Source organism: Giraffa tippelskirchi, chromosome 9 (assembly GCF_054371585.1).
Source record: "Giraffa tippelskirchi isolate mGirTip1 chromosome 9, T2T-mGirTip1v1.2.pri, whole genome shotgun sequence".
NCBI classification, from domain to species: domain Eukaryota; kingdom Metazoa; phylum Chordata; class Mammalia; order Artiodactyla; family Giraffidae; genus Giraffa; species Giraffa tippelskirchi.
Genome location: NC_137283.1, coordinates 150,192,020 through 150,211,307, shown reverse-complemented (window position 1 = coordinate 150,211,307; position 19,288 = coordinate 150,192,020). Strand labels below are relative to the sequence as shown.

General features: G+C 49.7%; 1 protein-coding gene, 1 long non-coding RNA gene and 1 pseudogene across 9 annotated transcripts in view; 2 read left to right on the top strand and 1 right to left on the bottom strand.

Moving 5' to 3' along the window:
- LOC145521427 (uncharacterized) overlaps nucleotides 1-6,909 on the bottom strand; it is a 37,521-nt gene extending 30,612 nt beyond the window's left edge. Inside the window, exons 1-5 of one of the 2 annotated variants that reach the window (XR_014065380.1) lie at nucleotides 5,104-6,909; nucleotides 4,205-4,641; nucleotides 3,814-4,011; nucleotides 3,442-3,497; nucleotides 2,977-3,142 (exon numbers count right to left, since the gene is read on the bottom strand). This is a non-coding gene — a long non-coding RNA (uncharacterized LOC145521427). Of the gene's footprint in view, nucleotides 1-2,976; nucleotides 3,143-3,441; nucleotides 3,704-3,813; nucleotides 4,012-4,204; nucleotides 4,642-5,103 lie in introns of those variants that run through there. The other variant, XR_014065379.1, reaches the window with a different exon arrangement.
- Nucleotides 1,244-17,461, top strand: LOC145521417 (UL16-binding protein 3-like). Of its 6 annotated transcripts, none has more exons than XM_081529990.1 (7): nucleotides 1,244-1,861; nucleotides 10,150-10,640; nucleotides 10,923-11,186; nucleotides 11,578-11,853; nucleotides 12,958-13,090; nucleotides 14,250-14,348; nucleotides 14,660-17,461. In XM_081529990.1, the coding sequence occupies exons 2-6, from the start codon at nucleotides 10,613-10,615 to the stop codon at nucleotides 14,308-14,310; spliced, it is 762 nt and encodes a 253-aa protein (XP_081386116.1). In that variant the 5' UTR covers nucleotides 1,244-1,861; nucleotides 10,150-10,612; the 3' UTR covers nucleotides 14,311-14,348; nucleotides 14,660-17,461. The 6 variants fall into 6 exon arrangements, 5 of the variants coding, with proteins under 5 accessions (XP_081386116.1, XP_081386113.1, XP_081386114.1 ...); XR_014065376.1 differs by lacking the exons at nucleotides 1,244-1,861; nucleotides 10,150-10,640 and adding exons at nucleotides 6,022-6,217; nucleotides 13,964-14,090; XM_081529987.1 differs by lacking the exons at nucleotides 1,244-1,861; nucleotides 10,150-10,640 and adding exons at nucleotides 6,022-6,217; nucleotides 14,042-14,090 and having other exon boundaries at nucleotides 12,958-13,071.
- On the top strand, nucleotides 7,461-8,308 carry LOC145521423 (tyrosine-protein kinase RYK-like; annotated as a pseudogene). The gene is made up of 2 exons (XR_014065378.1): nucleotides 7,461-8,063; nucleotides 8,158-8,308. The product of XR_014065378.1 is annotated as a tyrosine-protein kinase RYK-like (transcript).
- Nucleotides 17,462-19,288: the final 1,827 nt, after the last annotated feature.

Sequence of the window (19,288 nt, the reverse complement as noted above, 5' to 3'; positions counted from 1 at the left end):
GATCTTCCGGGACAGGGACTGAACTCGTGTCTCCTGCATTGGCAGGCAGATTCATTACCAATGAGCCACCAGGGAAGCCCCTCACCAAATTATTAAAAAGACATTCTAAGCTTAATTCTAAATCTTATCTCAATAATTTATGGATGAAGATTAGATGTTCCGTGACTTGCAACCAGGAAATTATGCATACTGGAAAAGTTATTATTTAAAGGAGTATCCACAACCTAGATGGATCCTTATCAGGTGCTCGAAACTAGCTCATGCACAACAAAACTGAAGAGAATTAGCTCTTCGATTAATATTTCCCACTTAGAAAGGGCGACTGCATTGAACTTGCTAACAGAGAACACTGCTGACCTCAGAAACACCTAAAAACAATGCTCAAACAAACAGGATGTTTGAGCTCATACATTCATACCAGGATAAGAAGAAGAGAACACTGGAAAAAATTTTAACCTTTCAGTTTTCACTAATGTCTAGACAAACTTGAAGTTTTCTCCTCTCAGGAATATATTCAGTGATGCAGAGAATTCAATTATACATTGTACCTTTTTTGCCCAATGAGAATCACATGAATGTTTATTGAAACTGCTTTATTTTAGGGGCTCAAATGTGTTGCAGTCCTTATTAGGTGAAGGAGATCTCACCTGGAAATAGGATGTGTGCAGATGTAATCCAACCAAGGTCAGGGTGGATTCGGGTTGGCTCTAATCCAGTGACTGGTGCCTTTACCAGGAGGCACGCCTGGTAAAGAAACGTGGACATGCCAAGAAAAGATGGATATAGGAAAACAAGACATATGAGAAGAATGTCATGGAAGGACAGAAACAGACACTGGAGCTACGCAATGCCAAGGGTTTCTGGCAACCACCAGTGCTGTGCGTAGTACCTCAGTCGTGTCCGAATCTTTGCGACCTCATGGACTGCAGCCCACCAGGTTCCTCTGTCCATGGGGATTCTCCAAGCAAGAACACTGGAGTGGGCTGCCATTTCCTTCTCCATGCAACCACCAGTAGTCAGGAAGAGAAAAGATGGAGCCTCCCTTAGAGCCTACAGAGAGGGCCCTACTGACAGCTTGATTTCAGACTTCTAACCCTCACAGTCTTGAAAGAGTAAATTTTGGTTGTTTCAAGCCATAGAGTTTCCGGTAATTTTTTGTGAAGACTTCACTGTCCCAACCAAGTTTGCGGGGTCTTAGGCTACATTCCCAGCGCAAAGGGAACTGGTGAGCAAGAAGGAACGCAAGAGAGCAGTTTTAGAAAAGAGCCAAGAAACAGACCCAAGGACGTCTAGAAACGTGACACCTAGTAGACAAGGTAAGAAATACCAGCGAAGGGAACACTGATCAATACATGACAACAGGAAAACTGGCTAATCCTGTAACTAAAAGAGGATTTCTATTTAGCACAATACACAAACGTTCATTTTAGGTTGATTAATGCCTGAAGGCGACTGTTCGTGGGGACTCAGGGCTATACGCCAGTAGGAGCACGTTTAGTGAGTAGTTTCAGACATGGGGCTGGGGCATTAAAAAGGAGAAGGCACGTTTCCAGGTAGAACCCAGACAGAAATCTAAAATTCCTGGCTAAGTCCTGGGATGAAGTCCTGGCAGCCAGCCCCTTCCCAGAACCACCCCGAGCTGTGTGTGGCTTTGAGGCAGCTGGAAGGCCCAGTATCTTGGGGAGAACTGGTCAGTGTGAGTGTGTGTTTGTGAGAGAGAGAGAGATGGAGAGAGAGGGTATGCGTGAGAGGAGGAGGGCAGAAGAGAGGAGTGATTGTGTTAGTTGCTCAGTCATGTCTGACTCTTTGCGACCTTGTGCACTGTAGCCATTCAGGCTCCTCTGTCCACGGGATTTTCCAGGTAAGAATACTGGAGTGGGTTGCCATTAATGTGGGTTGCACATTTACTTAGGTGTCTGGGGCAGTGACACTAATTTGTGATAGGAAGGTGAACGTGAAGAGAGTGAGGGAATGCTGGAAAGAGTGTGTTGGATATGCGGGGAGCAGCCACAACTAGTGTGTGAGAATGTTGGGAACCTTGGTATGTGTGTGTGTTTGTGTGTGTGACTGTGGACAGGTGAGCCTGGCACAGAAGGGGAGTGGACAGTATACGTATGCAGAGGGCCAGGTAAGGGATCCCCTGGGGGACCCAAAGAGGAGGAAGAGAGTGAAGGGAAATGGCTGTGAGGGGAAAGTTTCTCGATGGCAGTGGAAGTAGATGGGAGCCTTCTGTGTGGAACTTTGTGTGAAGGAGGGTGTACAGACTGTGAGGAAGCCAGGGTCCCTGTGGGAGGGGAGCCCGCTGTGGCTTTGCAGAGAGTGGAGAGCGAGTGGGGCAGGCAAGCAGGCCCTTGTGTGTGAAAGAAAGTGTGTGGTGGGTGGGGGATGGGGTGTGCACAGTGGGAAGGGGGTGTGAGGAGACCTGCATGGAAAATTTCAGGGTGACGTGCACAAGGGTAGAAGGATATAAGTGAGGACCATGAAGCATATGTGGGGAACAGGTGTATGTGTGGGGGGCTGTGTGGGAAGCTGGAGAGTCAGGGTGGGCTGTGGGTGATGGAGGGCAGTGTGGACGGTAAGGGGGCTTGTGTGTGTAACTCTGGGGGCTGAAGTGTGGGGAGACAGGTGTGCATGGAGAGTGTGGGGTGAGCAGTGTGTCAGGACTGTGGCTGAAGAGGCCTCAGTGGTGACCGGCTCCCCAACTTCTCCCTTCTCTGGGCCTGGACCCTCTGGCCTGGACCCCGAGGTTCCAAGGGAGCCAAAACTGGCAGGGACAGGGAAGAAGCCGTCATTTACTTTCTTTTTTTAGCTTGAAACACGACACTAAAATATCTGCCTTGTGACAGGTGTCAACTGGGGTCACCTGCCTTCACCAGCTGATGCCTCCCCCCAGGCCCAGGGGCTGAACTGCATTCCCTCCCTCAGTTTCTAGTCACCCCGGAGCTTCCTTGACAGCTCATTTAGTAAAGAATCTACCTGCAGTGCAGGAGACCCAGGTTCGATTCCTGAGTCAGGAAGATCCCCTGGAGAAGGGATAGGCTACCCACTCCAGTATTCTTGGGCTTCCCTGGTGGCTCAGCTGGTAAAGAATCCGCCTGCAATGAGGGAGACCTGGATTCGATTCCTTGGTTGGGACGATCCCCTGGGGAAGGGAAAGGCTACCTACTCCAGTATTCTGGCCTGGAGAATTCCAGGGACTGTATAGTTGGACCCGACTGAGTGACTTTCCTTTTGGAGCCTCTGAGCAATAGGATTCCCTTCAATCCCCTCCTGCCTACTAAGCTCAGGGGGAGGAACTCCTGTGGGGGGTGCAACAGGTGGAGGAGGGGACCCAACCCTCTCCACCGCGCCCTTCCCACCTCTCCAGGCCCAGACCCCTCACTGTCCCCCAACTCCTTCCTCCCCACCTTGCCCTTCTCCCCACCTTCCCTCATCTCTTACCGCTCATCGCAGGTGTTCCCAGGTCTGTCCAGCAGCTCAGGTGGGAAGCCAGGAGCCTGCATGGCAAGACCCCAGGACCCACCCTTAGACACTCACGGCCCGTGTGTCCTGGACTCTGTCCAGCGGGAGCAGAAGCAGCTTCGACAGAAAAGTGGGGACTTGGGAGCCTGAGCTGTGACCTTGGAGACTACTACCCAGCAGCTTTCAAATACATCCTACGCTCCCTCCCTTTCCCTTTCCCGCTCCAACCCAACCACACTCCACCCCACCCCTCCCACACCACCCCTTGGCCCCCCTCCAGGAAACCCTAGAGCCAATGCCCACCTTGCCAAGTCCTCCCTGCTGTCCTGAAGAGGTCACCCTAATACTTACCACTACTTTCCACGGGATGGTTTGTTTTTCTCAGCTAGGTTGATAACTGCGGGATTCAGACAGGATCACATTTATTTTTTCCACATGTCCTGCCCTTGACACTCTCCTTTCCATGTAGCTGATTCCTCTCCCCAGTGTGTGTTAGGGCTACTGTACTGGCATCCGCATGTACCCTGGGGAAGTCCTCAGCCATAGTGTCTACAGAACATCAGGGGTTAAATGGAGACACCAGTGAGGATGGGGGAAGGGTGGAAGGACACCAAGTCTGGGGTTCCCTCTGCCTGTCCTGCCTTTCAGGGGACTTGAACCCTGTGTCTCAGACACCAGGCTTTTGAGAGCTCCCTTCCTCCCTGTCTGAGTCCCATGGGACTGCTATAACAAGTAACCGTACATTGGGTGGCTTACGAACAACAGGAACGTTTTCCCCATGGTTCTGGAATCTGCCAAGTCCGAGAGCAAAGCACTGGAAGATGTCTGGTTCACAGAGGGCTGTCTTCTCACGGTGCACTCACCTTATGGAAGGGTGGAGGGAACACAGGGTCATTTTCTATAATGGCTCTGACCCATTATTTTGACTGTGTGCATCACAACAAACTGGTAAATTCTTAAAGAGATGGGAATACCAGACCACCTGACCTGCCTCCTGTGAAATCCACCCGAGGGACTGTTGCCCGCCAGGCTCCTCCATCCATGGAATTCTCCAGGCAAGAATAGTAAACTGGGTTGCCATTTCCTTCTCCAGGGGATCTTCCTGACCCAGGGATTAAACCCAGGTCTCCTGCATTGCAGGCAGGTTCAGAGCTACCATATGATACAGCAATCCCACTCCTGGGCATATATCCAGAGGTGATAGGTGATGGAGAGAGATAAACTGGGAGGTCAGGATTGACATATACACACTGCTATACTTCAAATAGATAACCAACAAGGACTTATTGTGTGGCATAGGAAAATCTGCTCAATATTCTGTAATAGCATAAATGGGAAAGGAATTTGTAAAAAAAAAAAATAGATGCATGTATATGTATAATTGAATCACTTTGCTGTACACCTGAAACTAACACACATTTTTCATCAACTATATATTCCAATATAAAATAAAAATTTTTAATTAATTAAAAATAATAAATATTGATATTGAGCATCTTCTCACGTGCCTGTTGGTCATGTGTAAGCCTTCTTTGGAGAAATGTCTATTTAGATCTTCTGCCCATTCTTTGATTGGGCTCCCTGCTTTTATTATTGAATTGTAAGAGCTTTTCATATATTTGGAAATTAAGCCCTTGTTACCTGCAAGGGTGACAACATTTGCAAATCTTTTCTCCCAGTCTGTAGTTTGCCTGTTTTGTTTTGCTTATGGTTTCCTTTGTTGTGCAAAAGTATATAAGTTTGATGAGGCCCCATTTCTTTATTGCTTTTTCTCAGCTTTTTGCTTTCTGTTTCTACCAGAGTAGAAGCCATCTTGAATTGGCCTTCTTTCAGGAACTTTTAATTTCTCCTGGATGGTTGCTGGGAGGAAGAGAAAGTTGTTTTTTTTTTGAATGACAAATAATACTGGATCATTATAACTTCTGTAATTTTCAAAGGATGTACAATTATACAAAAAAAAAGGGAGGGGCAAGGTGTCGAATTACACATAATCCTTCTTCAAAATGCATTGGCATTGAAATTTTGAAGGAAAAATAAACAAATGGGACCGAAGCAAATTTGCAAGTGATGAGCTGGCCTAATTTCAATACTGCTGTGTCTCTGGGACTCAGGAAGCCCGAGGAGAGGGAAAGAGATGAGAGAAGGGCAGGTCAGTGGAACGGTCAGAACATAGACAACATTTATCAGTTAAGTTTGCCACCCGAACCGGCACCGGAAACAATAACTGGGTTGGCTGAAAAGTTCCTTCAAGTTTTCAAAAGATGGTATGGAAAACCCTAAGGAAACTCAATACAATGAAAAGGTCAATGATCATCCAAGGCAAGCTCAAGATGGGGAAGTAGGAAGCCCTGAGCTCTCCCCTCCATGACCTTCTTGCCAGAAATTCTTCCCTGACCTCTGATCAATGTCTATTAATTAGGGAGACCAAAATGACAAAATGATCTAACTCGGAAGGTTCTGGCTATCAGCCCAAGCACAGCTCAAGTACACTTCCCAGGAGTGGGAGGAGTGAGCACCAACAGCCCCGGCTGTGACGAACTGGCGCTGGGCGGGACCTCCGCGCAGAAGAACGCCGGCGGCCACAGGTGTGCTTGCTGAGCCTGCCTCAAAGGAAAGCATCCACTCCTCTGACCTGGCATCCTTCACTCCTGCAAAACTGGGATCCAGGTGGCAAAGGGAGAGATGGGTGGCCCCGAGACCTGTCTTGCCTTCTTGGTCCCGCTTCTGACTGTCTGGTTCAGCGGGACGCCCGGTGGTGAGTTCGGGCGGGGAACCTGCGGGGGTGGGGCACGCGGAAGTTTGGTGAGTTATGACCTGAGCAAGGGTGGTGGCCTGCGCGGGGATTCGCGAAACTTCTTGCGGGGAGGCGCCGCCGCCCCCTCCTCTTTCCCTTCCCCTGGGTCCTTTGCTCCTCGGTGGCTCCCCCGAGCTACTTGCCTGCTCTCCGGGGCAGAACAGGGGTGCCTTGGGTGAAGCAGTAATGCGGGGAGTTTGAGAGGTGACGCTAGGAGAAGAGGGGGCCAAACCGCTACAGGGAATGCTGTTGAGGCCCCCCAGGGCCCAGCCCGCCCCTTGGAAGTGGGAATCCTGGAGCCCGGCGGGCTGGGACCCGTCGGCCTCCCCGCGGGGAAGGGACCCAGAACTGTCCCGAAAAGCGCCAAGTCCGCGATCTGCGCGCAGCGCCCCTTCTGGTCGCTACTGCTGTTGGCCGTTGAATGACCAGGGATCTTTATCACCGATCAGTTAGCACCTGCAGGGCGGCCGGGGCTCGGAGAGCTCGGCGGCCGGGGCTCGGGCAGCGGTGGTCCGCGGCGGGTGGCCGAGCTTCTCCTGGGCGGTGGAGGCGGGAGCTCCGAGCCGGACGGATGTGCGGGCCCGTCTCCCGGGACGCGCATCTTGACGGCCGCCGCCGGTACCGCTCGGGTCAGTTAGGCTGCCTTCCGCCCCGGCCCTCCCTGCCCCCGGAACTCCCACGCGCTGTATCAGTGTTTGGGCTCGAGCTGTCCTGTCCTGGCAAAGTAGATTCTGAAGTTATGATACTAAATGCAGCTCAACTTGACAGTAACTTCAAAAAACTTCACAGTCTTAGAGTTGAAAGGAAGGAAAAGTTGCCATCCAGAAATTGAGGAAGTAAAACTTCAGCCTTGGACAAAAGGACCAGCAGGGGAACCCATTTATGATCCTGTACATGCAACTCCAGCCGTGTCTACACGTGTGTTTTATATCAGCCTAGGGATTTGCTGTCCAGTTATATTTCTTGTAGTACTAGTATTAGCTGTTTTGCATCTTCATAGTATGAAAAGGATTGAACTGGAACGTAGCATCAGTGCCAGCAGTAGTTCCCAAGGGCTGTCTCAGTCCCAGTAGTTCCCAGATGTCTCACTAGGTGAGAGGCAACACACCCAACAATACAACTCCTATCTCCAGTTATCCTACCTCGTGGGTAGAGGAGTAGGACTTGAGAAGTGTCACTCTTTTGGAGGCCAAAGCTAAGGTGAATGATATCAAAATACCTATCCAGGGAGAGGAAGTCAAAAGATGTACTCTAAGAAGGTGCCTTTTGGTGTACTTTCTATGGGATTTATGTAGATGAAAAAGATCCAGATAAAGAGCAACAAGCATTTGTAAAAACAGTTAGAGATCAAGCTTCTGAAATTCAGGTGACAACGATGCTCCCTGAAAGTTGTAGGCTACGAGATCTTCATCACAGAAATCTTCCTATTACCCATGTGTGAACAGAAGAAGGGGAAAAGCCCATGGTGGATTGCCTTACATGAACTGGGGTTATCTTAAATTGTTTTTATGACAGTGCAAATATATAGAGGCCAATAGTCTGCAGGCAACTTCTCAACAAAACCTAGTTCACATGGCTGCTCAGATTGCCTGTGGAAGGAGCTACCTGGTCAGAAGAGAAGTCCTCCACAAAGACCTGGTAGCTAGGAGCTCTATCACTGATGACAACTTCAAGTTAAGAGCAAAGCCAATCCCTCTCCAGAGTCTTGTTCCCCTTGGACTCTCACTGTCTGGGGAACAACAAAAACACAGGATCGATGGATGGCTTTTGAAAGTCTGGTTAATAATGAGTTCTCCAGCCTTCCATGGTGATCCAGTGGCTAAGACTCCACACTCCCACTGCAGGGGCCTGGGTTCAATCCCTGGTGGGGGAACTGGATCCTGCATGCCACAACTGAGAAGTCAGCATGCTGCTACTAAAAGAGCCCACGTGTTTATGACTCTGGCCAAACGCCCTTCAGTGGACATCTACCGGTTTGATGTGGCCGAGTACCTGAAAGAGGGTTACCAAATAGCCCAGACTCTCAACTGTCCTGATGAACCATTTATGTGATGGCTTGTTCTGGGTCTTCGATCCAGAGGAGAGGTGCAGTTCCAGCAAAGGGCCCGGTGTCTCACAGAGGTCTGTACAGCCCTGGCGGCCTGTGTCTGACTCTCCTCTCTCATTCCCCCAGGGTCAGGAGGAAGGTGCCTGTCGAGGCCCACTTGGAGCCAGCCAGTCACATACATCACCCAGCATCACAGAAGCACATGTGTCTTCCAGAACATGTGCCTTAGGAATGCTTTAGCATCTCAACTTTCGAAGACAGACTTACTGATGTGGAATACTTTCTCAATATCATTTTCATTAGGTTTAACTGAAAATGTTTGTGTAAATATTTTACACATAGTTGCCTTAGAGGTATAGGTATATCCTTACAAAAGAGCTTTAAAATTGTTTAAACATGCATATTTGAACTAACGATCTTACTACCAACTGCTTTTTCTTTTCTTAACTTCTACAAGGTAATGCAGTTGATTCACCTTTAAAGTTTTGCTTTTTTTTCACTAGTTTTAGGAATGATTTGTCTTCAACATGCTGTACTTTTTCTTAGGAAAATAGAAACCGTCCGGCAGTTATGGGCTAATGCCCCCCACTCCTTTATTACAGAGTAGCTACCTTGGTCCCAAGCGCCATACGGGAATCCACAGGTGTGAGCAGAGGGTAGTGGCCATCTAACAGCTCTAGTGTCACCTGTAGGCCAGCTGCTGGTGGGTCTTGTTCGTTCCCTGTGGCCCTGCTTATGTCAAAACACATAACCACTTCTATCCTATGACGGCTGGCCTAGCTGAACTAATGATTAGGGGTTGATGAGCACACATGACGATGGGCAACCCCAGTCCATGACCAGAGGCCTCATCTCTGCCAGGCCCCAGGACCACACCAGGAGCCACGTTTACATGGTGTGACTTTCCCCACTGCAAGTGGCATGGCCTAGCTTCAGGACACTCAGGGTCTGTGTTGTGAGCTTTCAAGTAGAAGATGGCATGTAGCACCTTTCTGACCACAGATACCTCTGATGTCACCGGTTCTGCTGGGTCATCTGCCCAAGAAGCAGCTCCAGCCATGCTCATCGTTCACCAATTGTGACTGCTTTTGTGCTGGGACAGCAGGTGGCAGCAGAGACCTAGAGCCTGCGAAGCCTAAACTATTTCTTCTGTACTGTTCCAGGAAACCTAAGGCCACAGTGGTAGTTAAATGGAGATAGGATAGGGACCACACCCCTGCAGCCCTCGAGAGATTGTAGATTGGTACTTGTCTCTGTATTTCCTCCAGGATATTGTGTACACGTACTATTGGGGGATGGGGAGGTAGGGTCTGGAGTCTGAATCTGGAATTCACTAATACGATAGCCTTCACCCCACGATCATTTACTGGCTACTCAGGTCTCCATGCATGTCACAAGTCCAGGGCATGTGAAATGACAGCTGTATGGTCTGTGGACCTGGTGATAACCACTGTAAGCAGAACCTGGACTGCTGTCCATTGATGGCCTGGTACCCTGCGCATCACTGCAACAATTGGGGCGTCAGAATGATACTACGGTTCCTGTGCATGATGTTAGAAACACACTCGGTGCAATGTGAATGTGAGAGTAGTTTCTGCTTCTGCAGGTTCACTTACCCCAGTAAATAACCATGTGGCTCTTTGGGAAAGAATGGAAGGACTTTTGCACTAGATGTGGTGATGAAAGGGCCCTCCTCTTTAGATTGTGGCTTCTATCTTTAGTGGCTGTGATCTGAGAAGTGGCTCAGATCCGGAAAATGGGCCTGGATCAGATGTTTGGTAGGGATGGCTGCCTTTGGCTTCCTGATCATCCAGCCTCGTGTTCTGTCTCTCTTTCTCTCTTTCAGTGGTACAGTTTGTATCTAGGTTCCTGCCCATCTGTTTGCCTTTAGGATCACCTGTGCTATGAGCCAGCATCATATGCTCGGCAGTCCGGCCCTGGCTGGCATTGAGACTCTCTAATCACTTTGACAACTGCACCTACTTTTCTGCTGACCTAGAGCACCCCCACCTGGAATCTGATTTTTCCACAACTTCCATCCCTGTTCCTGATAGAAGCCCACAGAGCACCATGTCCTACCACCATCCCTGACCTTCTGCAAAAGTCATCCTTGAGCTATTGGAGGTGCTTCTCAGCCATGCTTTCCTCTCGGGCTCCACAGAGTCCATCAGCCTTTCCCATAGAGCTGGTGGACTGCACACTTTCCCGCCCTTTCATACCATGTCCGCCCTGGCAGATTCACTTCTCTGAGCCTTGGATCCCCTCCTCTACCACCTGCCTCGGAAGCTCTGGATTTTCTCTTTCATGCCATGTGGGATTCGAAGACCCATCAAAGTGGTAGATCAGCAGCATTTCCTGGCCTTCCTAAGTCCTCTGACCCCTAATTGTGAATTCTCCTTTCTGCAGCTTTGGGTTCTTTGTTGGCCTTATGAGCAGAGTAGAGATAATGTTATGTGGTTTCTCTGCTTGCTCAGCCTGTAGCTGGTGTTGGGGGGAAGGGGGGCCTTCCTGCTCTGCCAACCCAGCCCTGCAGCTTTACTCTGCTCTCTCATAAGTTGGGGGAGGAGGTAATCGGTTTTGTTCTCCCAACCCTGCCCTCACCTGCGTTTTCCTTCACAGCCGCTCACTCTCTTTGCTACAACTTCACTGTCAACCTTCAGCCCAATCCTGGAGAGCCGTGGTGTGTGGTTCAAGGCCACGTAGATGGGAATGTTTTTCTCTCCTATGACTGTGGTGGCGCCAAGATCCAATCCACAAGTCCACTGGGAGAGGAGGTGAAAACTACGAACACTTGGGAAACACAGACAGAAACACTCAGACACATCGGGGACTTGCTCATGATGCAATTGCCTGACGTTATAGCGGAGAAACCCACGGCCAGAGGTGAGTTCAATTCAGTTCAGTTCAGTCGCTCAGTTGTGTCCCACTCTTTGCAACCCCATGGACTGCAGCATGCCAGGCTTCCCTGTCCTTCACCAACTCCCAGAGGTTGCTCAAACTCATGTCCATCAAGTCAAACTCATGTCCATCGAGTCCAGAGGTGAGTTAGGAAATCCAAATACTGAAGAAGCACAGTGGGGGCTTAGCTGCATCCATTGCTTATGGGTAAAAAATTTAACTGGATCTTGGTCCTTCCCTAGTAATCCAGCGGAAGGAGGGAGCCTTGGAGGAGAGAACAGGGCCAGATTAGCTGAGCCCAGGGAAGGTGGACCAAGGTGAGGCAAAGAATTTGTCAAGTCGAGCCTGAGCTCTTTCTTTTCCTCGGTGGGGTCAGGCCCTCTGATGCTGCAGGCCAGGATGACGTGCTGGTGTGAAGAGGATGGACACATCAGTGGATCCTGGGAGTTTGGCTTCAATGGACAAATGTGCCTCCGCTTTGATTCAGAGAATGGCCACTGGACCATGGTTCATTCTGGAGGGAGACACCTGAAGGAGAAGTGGGAGAATGACAGAGCTGTGAGCGACTTCTTGAAGGTGGTCTCCATGCTACACTGCCGGATCTGGCTTCAGGATTTTATGGTGCCCTGGGAGGAAATGTTGAAGAGCACAGGTGAGACAAGTATAAGGAAGAGGTAGTCCACTCAGTGTGATATGGATCCCCCCTCTGTGTGTACATGTGTGTGTCTTTGTGTCTGTGTGTGTGTGTTGGCAAAGTGATCCATCGAAAGCGAGCTGTTCCTGAAACATGGATGGACCTAGAGAGTGTCATACTGAGCCATGTCAGTCAGAAAGAGAAGGAGAAATATCACAGGACACGTCTTATATATGGAATCTAAAAAGAAACAGTACAAAGGCACTTGCAAAACAGAAAGAGACTCACAGACTTAGAAACAAGCTTATGGTTCCCCAGGGGAAGGGACAGGTAGGGACTTTGGGAAGGTCATGTACACACCTCTCTGTGACAAATGGATAACCAGCAAGCTCCCCCTGCATAGCACATGGAACTCTCCTCAATGTTATGGGCCAGCCTGGATGGGAGAGGGGTTTAGGGGAGAAGGGGTACATGTATATCTATTGCTGAATCCCGTCACTGTTCACCTGAATCTATCGTAACATTGTTAACGGCTATACCCCAATTAACAATGTTTTTGGTGTGAATAAAAATAAAATAAAAGAATGTGAAAAAAAAAAATTTTAAAAGTGAGTTGTACTGGGAGAACAGTGACCCGGGGGTGCTCTGGCATCCTTCTTCCTCTTCCACCTCCTGACTTCTCTCCTCACAGCAGAGGCCTTTGGGCGACTTAACATGGATTTTTGCTGATCCCAATCCTGTAGACATCTTTTTGATTTCTGGGATTTATTTCTCACTGTACCCTCTTTCCAGAATCTTCTTTTAATTGTCACCAATCCTACTTCTGGAAATCTGTCAATATCACCTCTGCTCTCAGCTCCTGAGGACTCCATCCTCATGTCACCATCTCTGTGTCACAGCAGGTCTGAGTGGCTGTGTTGGAAACCTTGCTCCCCCATTAGCTGTCGGAGCCCCCTGAGGACTGGGCTCCTCCCTTCCCCCTATCTCTCCTGGGGATCTATCACAGGGGCCCGCATGTGATGGGTGCAAACTGCACAGTAGGGGTACTTGGGTCAGGGGGGCGAGGAGGCATCTGCCGAGTTAGGAGTCTGGACAAGGGCTTCACTCTTACTCTCCTTGCAGCATCACCGACCACAGGACCCTCTACAGTGCAGCCCACGGCCCCAGACATCAATCGCATCACCTGGATCACCACCGGGGTTCTCACCAGTTTCATCATAGTGGGCATAATAGCCTGTATCCTTTACAGGAGGAGGTACTGAGGGCAGAATTCAGAGGGAAGGCAGGGGCACAGGGCCTGGTGTGAGGACGGGGAAGTTGAATCCCAGCCAATCCCTGCCCCTCACTCAACCTCATCCTGGAAATGAACCAGGGGAATAAAACCTCATATAACCTGAGAGCAGAACTCGGACAAGCTCAGGCCTCAGTTCTGAAAGGTCCTCACTGTCACGTGACAATGGGAAGTGAGGGGTGGCTGAGGCACAGGAAGGCTGAGGGCCTGTTGAAGTTAAAAGGGTTTAGCCAAGTCCCCTGACTGAGCACAGACTGCTGGCTGGCAGGGCCCAGGGTATGTGGTGTGAGAACAGCAGGCACTCGGGGCGAGGGCAGGACTCACGCGGGCTGAGAGCAGCATGGGGGCTCCACATGATGTGTCATCAGGGAGGGGACCCAAGGTGAAAGGAGCTGGCCTCTCATCCCAGGAGGAAGGGGTGGGAAGGCCTTTGCAGACCCAACTCCAAAGGCCTGTTCTCACAGGAAGTGGCTTGGGTCAAGCAGGCAAGGGAGGAGCCCCACAGGAGAGACTGTGGGAAGGGGTGAGGCCAGGCCTGTGCTCCTGGAGCAGCAGCAGTTCTGCCTCAGCCTGTGGCCTCCTGGGGACCCAGAGCCTCCATCACTGAGCGGTCTTGCCTTGAGCAGAAGTGCCTGGGGATGGTGGGCCTGAGCTGGGGTGGAGTCGCCAAGCTGGGTGGGATCAGGAAGAGATGGGGGGCAGGGACCCTGGTCCTGAGAGCTGTGTGTGCTGCTGGCTCAGAGGCTGGAGGGGAGCGAAGGAAGGAGGTTTGCCTGCAGCCCCCTAAGGCTGTCAGAAAGCAAGGCCCCTCCGGAGACCTGCTCCCTGGTCCTTTAGGCTCGCCTCGGGAGGATCCAGACCTGAGTAAAGGGAGCAGATTGATTCCTCACTGGCTGCAGTCCTGAACCTAAGCAGGGGATGTCAGGGCCTGGGCTGACTCTGTGATGCAGGAAGGAATGAGGAGGTGACAAGACGCTGCTGGGCCTGGGGTGGGTGTGGGAGTGGAGGACGTAGGAGCCGCTCAGTGAGGGCGGGGCTGGAGGGGGGTCTGGGGAGGGGCAGCCCCAGGAACGTGACCGGAGTTCCTCAGCCTCCTGGACCAAGGCCTCTTTCTTTTCTGCAGGAGACGGTGCTCCCAGGAAGCCCCTGACAGCATCGGAGAAGGCAATGGCACCCTACTCTAGCACTCTTGGCTGGAAAATCCCATGGATGGAGGAGCCTGGTAGGCTGCAGTCCATGGGGTCGCGAAGAGTCGGACAGGACTGAGCGACTTCATTTTCACTTTTCACTTTCATGCATTGGAGAAGGAAATGGCAACCCACTCCAGTGTTTTTGCCTGGAGAATCCCAGGGATGGCGGAGCCTGGTGGGCTGCCGTCTGTGGGGTCGCACAAAGTCGGACGCGACTGAAGCGACTTAGCAGTAGCCGCAGCAGTGAGGCTGGGGCTGGAGTGGGGCGCTGGGGAGGGGCAGCCCCAGGAATGTGACAGGAGTTCCTCAGCCTCCTGAACCAATGTCTCTTTCTTTTCTGCAGGAGATGGTGCTCCCAAGAAGCCTGACAGGTGCTCTGTCTGCCTTTCTCCCGCTCTTCACTTTAGATCCAGAAGATCAGACCCCATGAATCCTGAGTCTTTTTTCCGGTTACTGTGACGCAGTAGATGCATCATCTCATGGCCTTTATCACATTTGGTGAAATCCTACTCAGCATCTTTAAGAAGGACAGAAACAATTTTGCCACTATCTCTTGGTGCTAAGTGGTGGAATTTCTACACTGAAATATTCAAGTACTTGCAGAAATCTCCACAAACAGGACATTTTTCATCTTGTTCTAGTTTGTAGATAATTAGAGTCTTCTGTGACTCGTGACCTCGTTCTTGCAAATGATATTGCAAGAAAAATACCATCTGCTATTATAGGACTCAGGGATTCATTCTGTGTCTGGAGAAACTACCGTAGCCTATTTTCAGTAGAGCGACGTTTTAGTCATGGCTGTTTCCCTTAATCATTTATTATACTGAAAGTGAAAGTGTTAGTCACTCAGTTCTGTCCAACTCTTTGTGACCCCATGGACTGTAGCCCGCCAGGCTCTTATGTCCCTGGGATGCTCCAGGCAAGAACACTGAAGTGGGCTGCTATTTCCTTCTCCAGTGGACCTCTCCAACTCAGGGACTGAACCTGCGTCTCCTGCGTCTCCTGTGTCTCCTGTGTTGACAGGCAGATTCTTTACCATCTGAGCCACTGGGGAAGCCCATTTATTACGCTACTGCTATTTAAATCAAAATCCCAGTACTCCAGAAAACTTGAAGTATTTAAGTTTCTCTCTCACGAGAGAAGTCGTGATGTTTCACCATTTCTCCATCTTACGGGATTAAATGTAACTGGTGATTCCGAGGGAACATGGTCTGAGAGGGTCCACGCACCCTGTATTCATTGCAGCGCCATTCAGAGTAGCCGAGAACTGGAAGCAACCTAAATGGCCACAGACAGAGGAATGGATAAGGAAGATGCAGGACATATACACAGTGCAATATTACTCAGCCGTCAAAAAGAATGAAATAATGCCATATGTAGCAACATGGATGGACCTGGAGATTGTCATATAGAACAACAAAGTCAGAGAAGCAGAAACACCTTTTGACATCCCTTGTATGTGGAATCTAAAAAGTCGTGATACAAGTGCTCTTACTTACAAAACAGAAAGAGACTCACAGACTTAGAGAATGAATTTATGGTTGCCAGGGGGAAAGGATGAGGGGAAGGGTTAGTTAGGGAGTCTGGGATCAACATGTAGACACTGATTTATTTAAAATGGATAACCAACAAGGACCAACTGTGTAGCACATAGAACTCTGCTCAATGTTATGTGGCAGCCTGGGTGGGGATGGGATGGGAGTTGGGGAGGAATAGATGCAGGTATGGAAGTGAAAGTGAAAGAAGATTAGTTGCACAGTCATGTCTGACTCTTTGAGATCCCATGGACTTTAACCTGCCAGCTCCTCTGTTCATGGAAATCTTCAGGCAAGAGAGCACTGGAGTGGGTTGCCATTTTCTTCTCCAGGGGATCTTCCCGACCCGGGTATCGAACCCAGGTCTCTTGCATTGAAGGCAAATTCTGTACCAACGGAGCCACCAGGGTGGATAGAGACACGTATGTGTATGTTAAATCCCAGCCTAGCTTCTTTGTGCTGCTCATTCAGGACGCCTGCACTCCTCTCTGGGTATATATTTCCGCCTTGCTTCCATCTTAAATAAACAAACTGTTTCTCTGTATGTCTCCAGTAATAACTTTGGTACCTGCTTTTACAGTTTTTGCCTCCTTGAAACATTCTTGCTTTCAAAGACGGTAAGAGCCCAGGGAACTTTGCATCTTGCCCCTGGTGTTTAGTGTCTAGAATTCCTCATTTTACACCAAGCTACCCAGGTTCAATTCCTGGGCAGGAAACTAAGATCCCTCTTTAGCACCGCTGACTGCTATCTCTCTGAGATCAATATTAAGGAAATATACACCTTATATTACTATACCTTATATTAAGGTGTAAATATGCATCTTAAATATCCAGGTAGAGGGGCTTCACAAGTTTGTCCTGGGAGATCTCGCCTCTGCCAAGAGTTTAAAAAGAAAGAAAGTCCTCCCAAAGCTGACCTGGTTCCTTCCCTCTCTAGGCCTTTTAATGGCTATTGTTGTTCTTTCCTTTCTAGTCTCTGTTTATCTAACCTTTTGATTGACTTTGTGTCTGTAGGATCTACCAGTTTGAAATAACACTCATGGTGGCTCAAGGAATATAGCCCGTTCCGGTGGAGGGTGGCCCAGACCCATGTAGGTCCTTGTGAGGGACTTCTGCACCTTGAGGGGAGGCTCAGTTCAGTGATCCCTGTCCAGCAGGGAGAAGTTTTGATAGAAGAATGCTTGGGCCCCTTAACTGTTAAGAATAAGGGTGTAGAACCCCCGGTGGGTAATGAGCCAGGCTGGGACAGTTTGTGCAGTGAGTGTACCTGGACAAAAGTCACATCAAGCATCAAAATACAAAGAAAGTATAAGGGGCTAAAAGTAATTGCATGCATGTGCAGTTGGGGCAAATAATCAACAACAAGACACAAAACGACCAAAAACGCAAGGTGATTTCAGAGCAGCCAGGAGCAAAAGCAGGTGCTTGGTCATGATCCCTGCACACAGCACCACCAAGGGGGAACAAACCACCCAGGTCACCCCTCTGGTCTGAACCCAGGACCTTCCCCCACCCTCATCTCATATGTGGGACCCCACCCTCTGGAGCCAGCAAGTGAACATGTTACTTGTTTTTGCTCCCTCATGCATCCAAATAAAGCTTTTTCCCCCTGAATTTGTGTCTGGCCTTTTACCAGCTTCTATTGATCAAGTCCAAGAACCCTGGTCGGTAACACAGGAGGATTTATCCTGAAGGTCAGGAATGCTGCTCAGAGCTGGTGTCTCCAGTGGACTTCCAGCAGAAACAGGGATTGAACATATGCAGATTCCAGGTGGGGGTGCACTGTGTCAGGAATAAAGCAGGTGCAATGGTTGATATGAGTAGAGAGATGGGAAGGCCAGCCAGGTCCTGACTGCAGAGAGTATGATGCTGGTTCATAGCACAGGGCGATCCTAGAGGCAAACAACCTGGATGGGCGGCCAACCTAGATACAAACTGCAAGATTGAAAGGAATGAAACAAAGGGATTCCCTGGTGGTCCACTGGTTAGGACTCCCGGCTTTCACTGCCAGGTGCCTGGGTTTAATCACTGGTCAGGGAACTAAGATCCCAAAAGCCAGGCAGCCGACCAAAAAACAAAAACCCCAAGAAATGAAAAGAAAGTAAAACACAAGCTGGATGATCAGGGCGCTGAAAACAGCCATTGCAACAGCTTGTCTGGATACTTTGCCCAGTTTCTAGAACTGAGCCAGTTATCAGAACTGATAATCCATTATAAAGAGAGTGCCAGTTTCCAGCAGGAGGGCCCTCTTATCACCATGGCAAGCGCAGTACAGCAGTCCTCCGGCCTTCCCCATCCGTGGAAGCCACATGGCCATTGACTCAGGTAAGTGCACACTGGGAAGCAGAAGCCACCCCCATGTTCATATGGACCCAATGTGTGACTCACATCATGTCCAGGGATCTGAAGCGTCATCACAGCCCCGCTGTTATTAATGTGATGCATGAGATGCAGGGTATTGAATACATAACCGTCGTGCATCCTGCTTACAGGGGTATCACGATATGTAAGACCTACACAGTGGTTATTTCACATTCTCCGGATTTGAACCAGTGATGGAAAAGTCTCTGTAGTTAAGAATGGGGTGAAGGCTGCCATAGTTGAAAAGTATGAGTACATTCTCATATTGTCTTTCCTTTGCTACAAATAGAATGTTGCAAGACCACCTTTTTCTGGGTAAAAGGACAGAGATTAGTGACAATCATAGCCTGAAAGCATGCACGGCTGTGATCCCTTCACATCTCCTTTTTATATCTGCCTGGCCTAAAGCATTTCTATTGATGGCTGGACACTAAATATTTCAGAATTTGCAGACCAGAAGCCTCTGCAACTGCTCAGCTCAGCTGTGGAAGGTGTTCATGGAAAGGACGTGAAGGAATGAGTGTGGCGGGAACTGCCACTAGGACCCTAGAACCCTGCAGCATCCATGAGACAGAAGTCCATCAGCGGGGAAAATCGTGCCAGGGGTAACCTTCCTGCCTGCTAAGTCACTTCAGTCATGTCTGACTCTTTGCGACCCTATGGACTGTAGCCCACGAGGTACCTCTGTCCATGGGATTCTCCGGTCAAGAATAACAGTTTGGGTTGACATGCCCTCCCCCAAGGACAGCTTGTGACATCCTAATCAGAGCATTACAACCCAGCCCCATAGTGTCAGAGGCATGGCCACGGCACTTGTAGTGGGGAAAGCCTATCGTTTAAACATGGCTACTGATATGGGAAAAGACCCTAATGCTGGGAAGGATTGGGGGCAGGAGGAGAAAGGGACGACAGAGGATGAGATGGTTGCATGGCATCACTAACTCGATGGACATGGGTTTGGGTAAACTCCGGGAGTTGGTGATGGTCAGGGAGGCCTGGTGTGCTGCAATTCATGGGGTCGCAAAGAGTCGGACACGACTGAGCGACTGAACTGAACTGAACTGATATGGTCCTGA

Coding starts and splice junctions, on each gene's coding strand:
- LOC145521417 (XM_081529987.1), top strand. CDS start 6,145: ATGGGTGGCCCCGAGACCTGTCTTGCCTTCTTGGTCCCGCTTCTGACT. Junction 6,218..10,922: donor GTTCAGCGGGACGCCCGGTG/GTGAGTTCGGGC, acceptor TTTCCTTCACAG/CCGCTCACTCTCTTTGCTAC. Junction 14,091..14,249: donor ATGCAGGAAGGAATGAGGAG/GTGACAAGACGC, acceptor TCTTTTCTGCAG/GAGACGGTGCTCCCAGGAAG.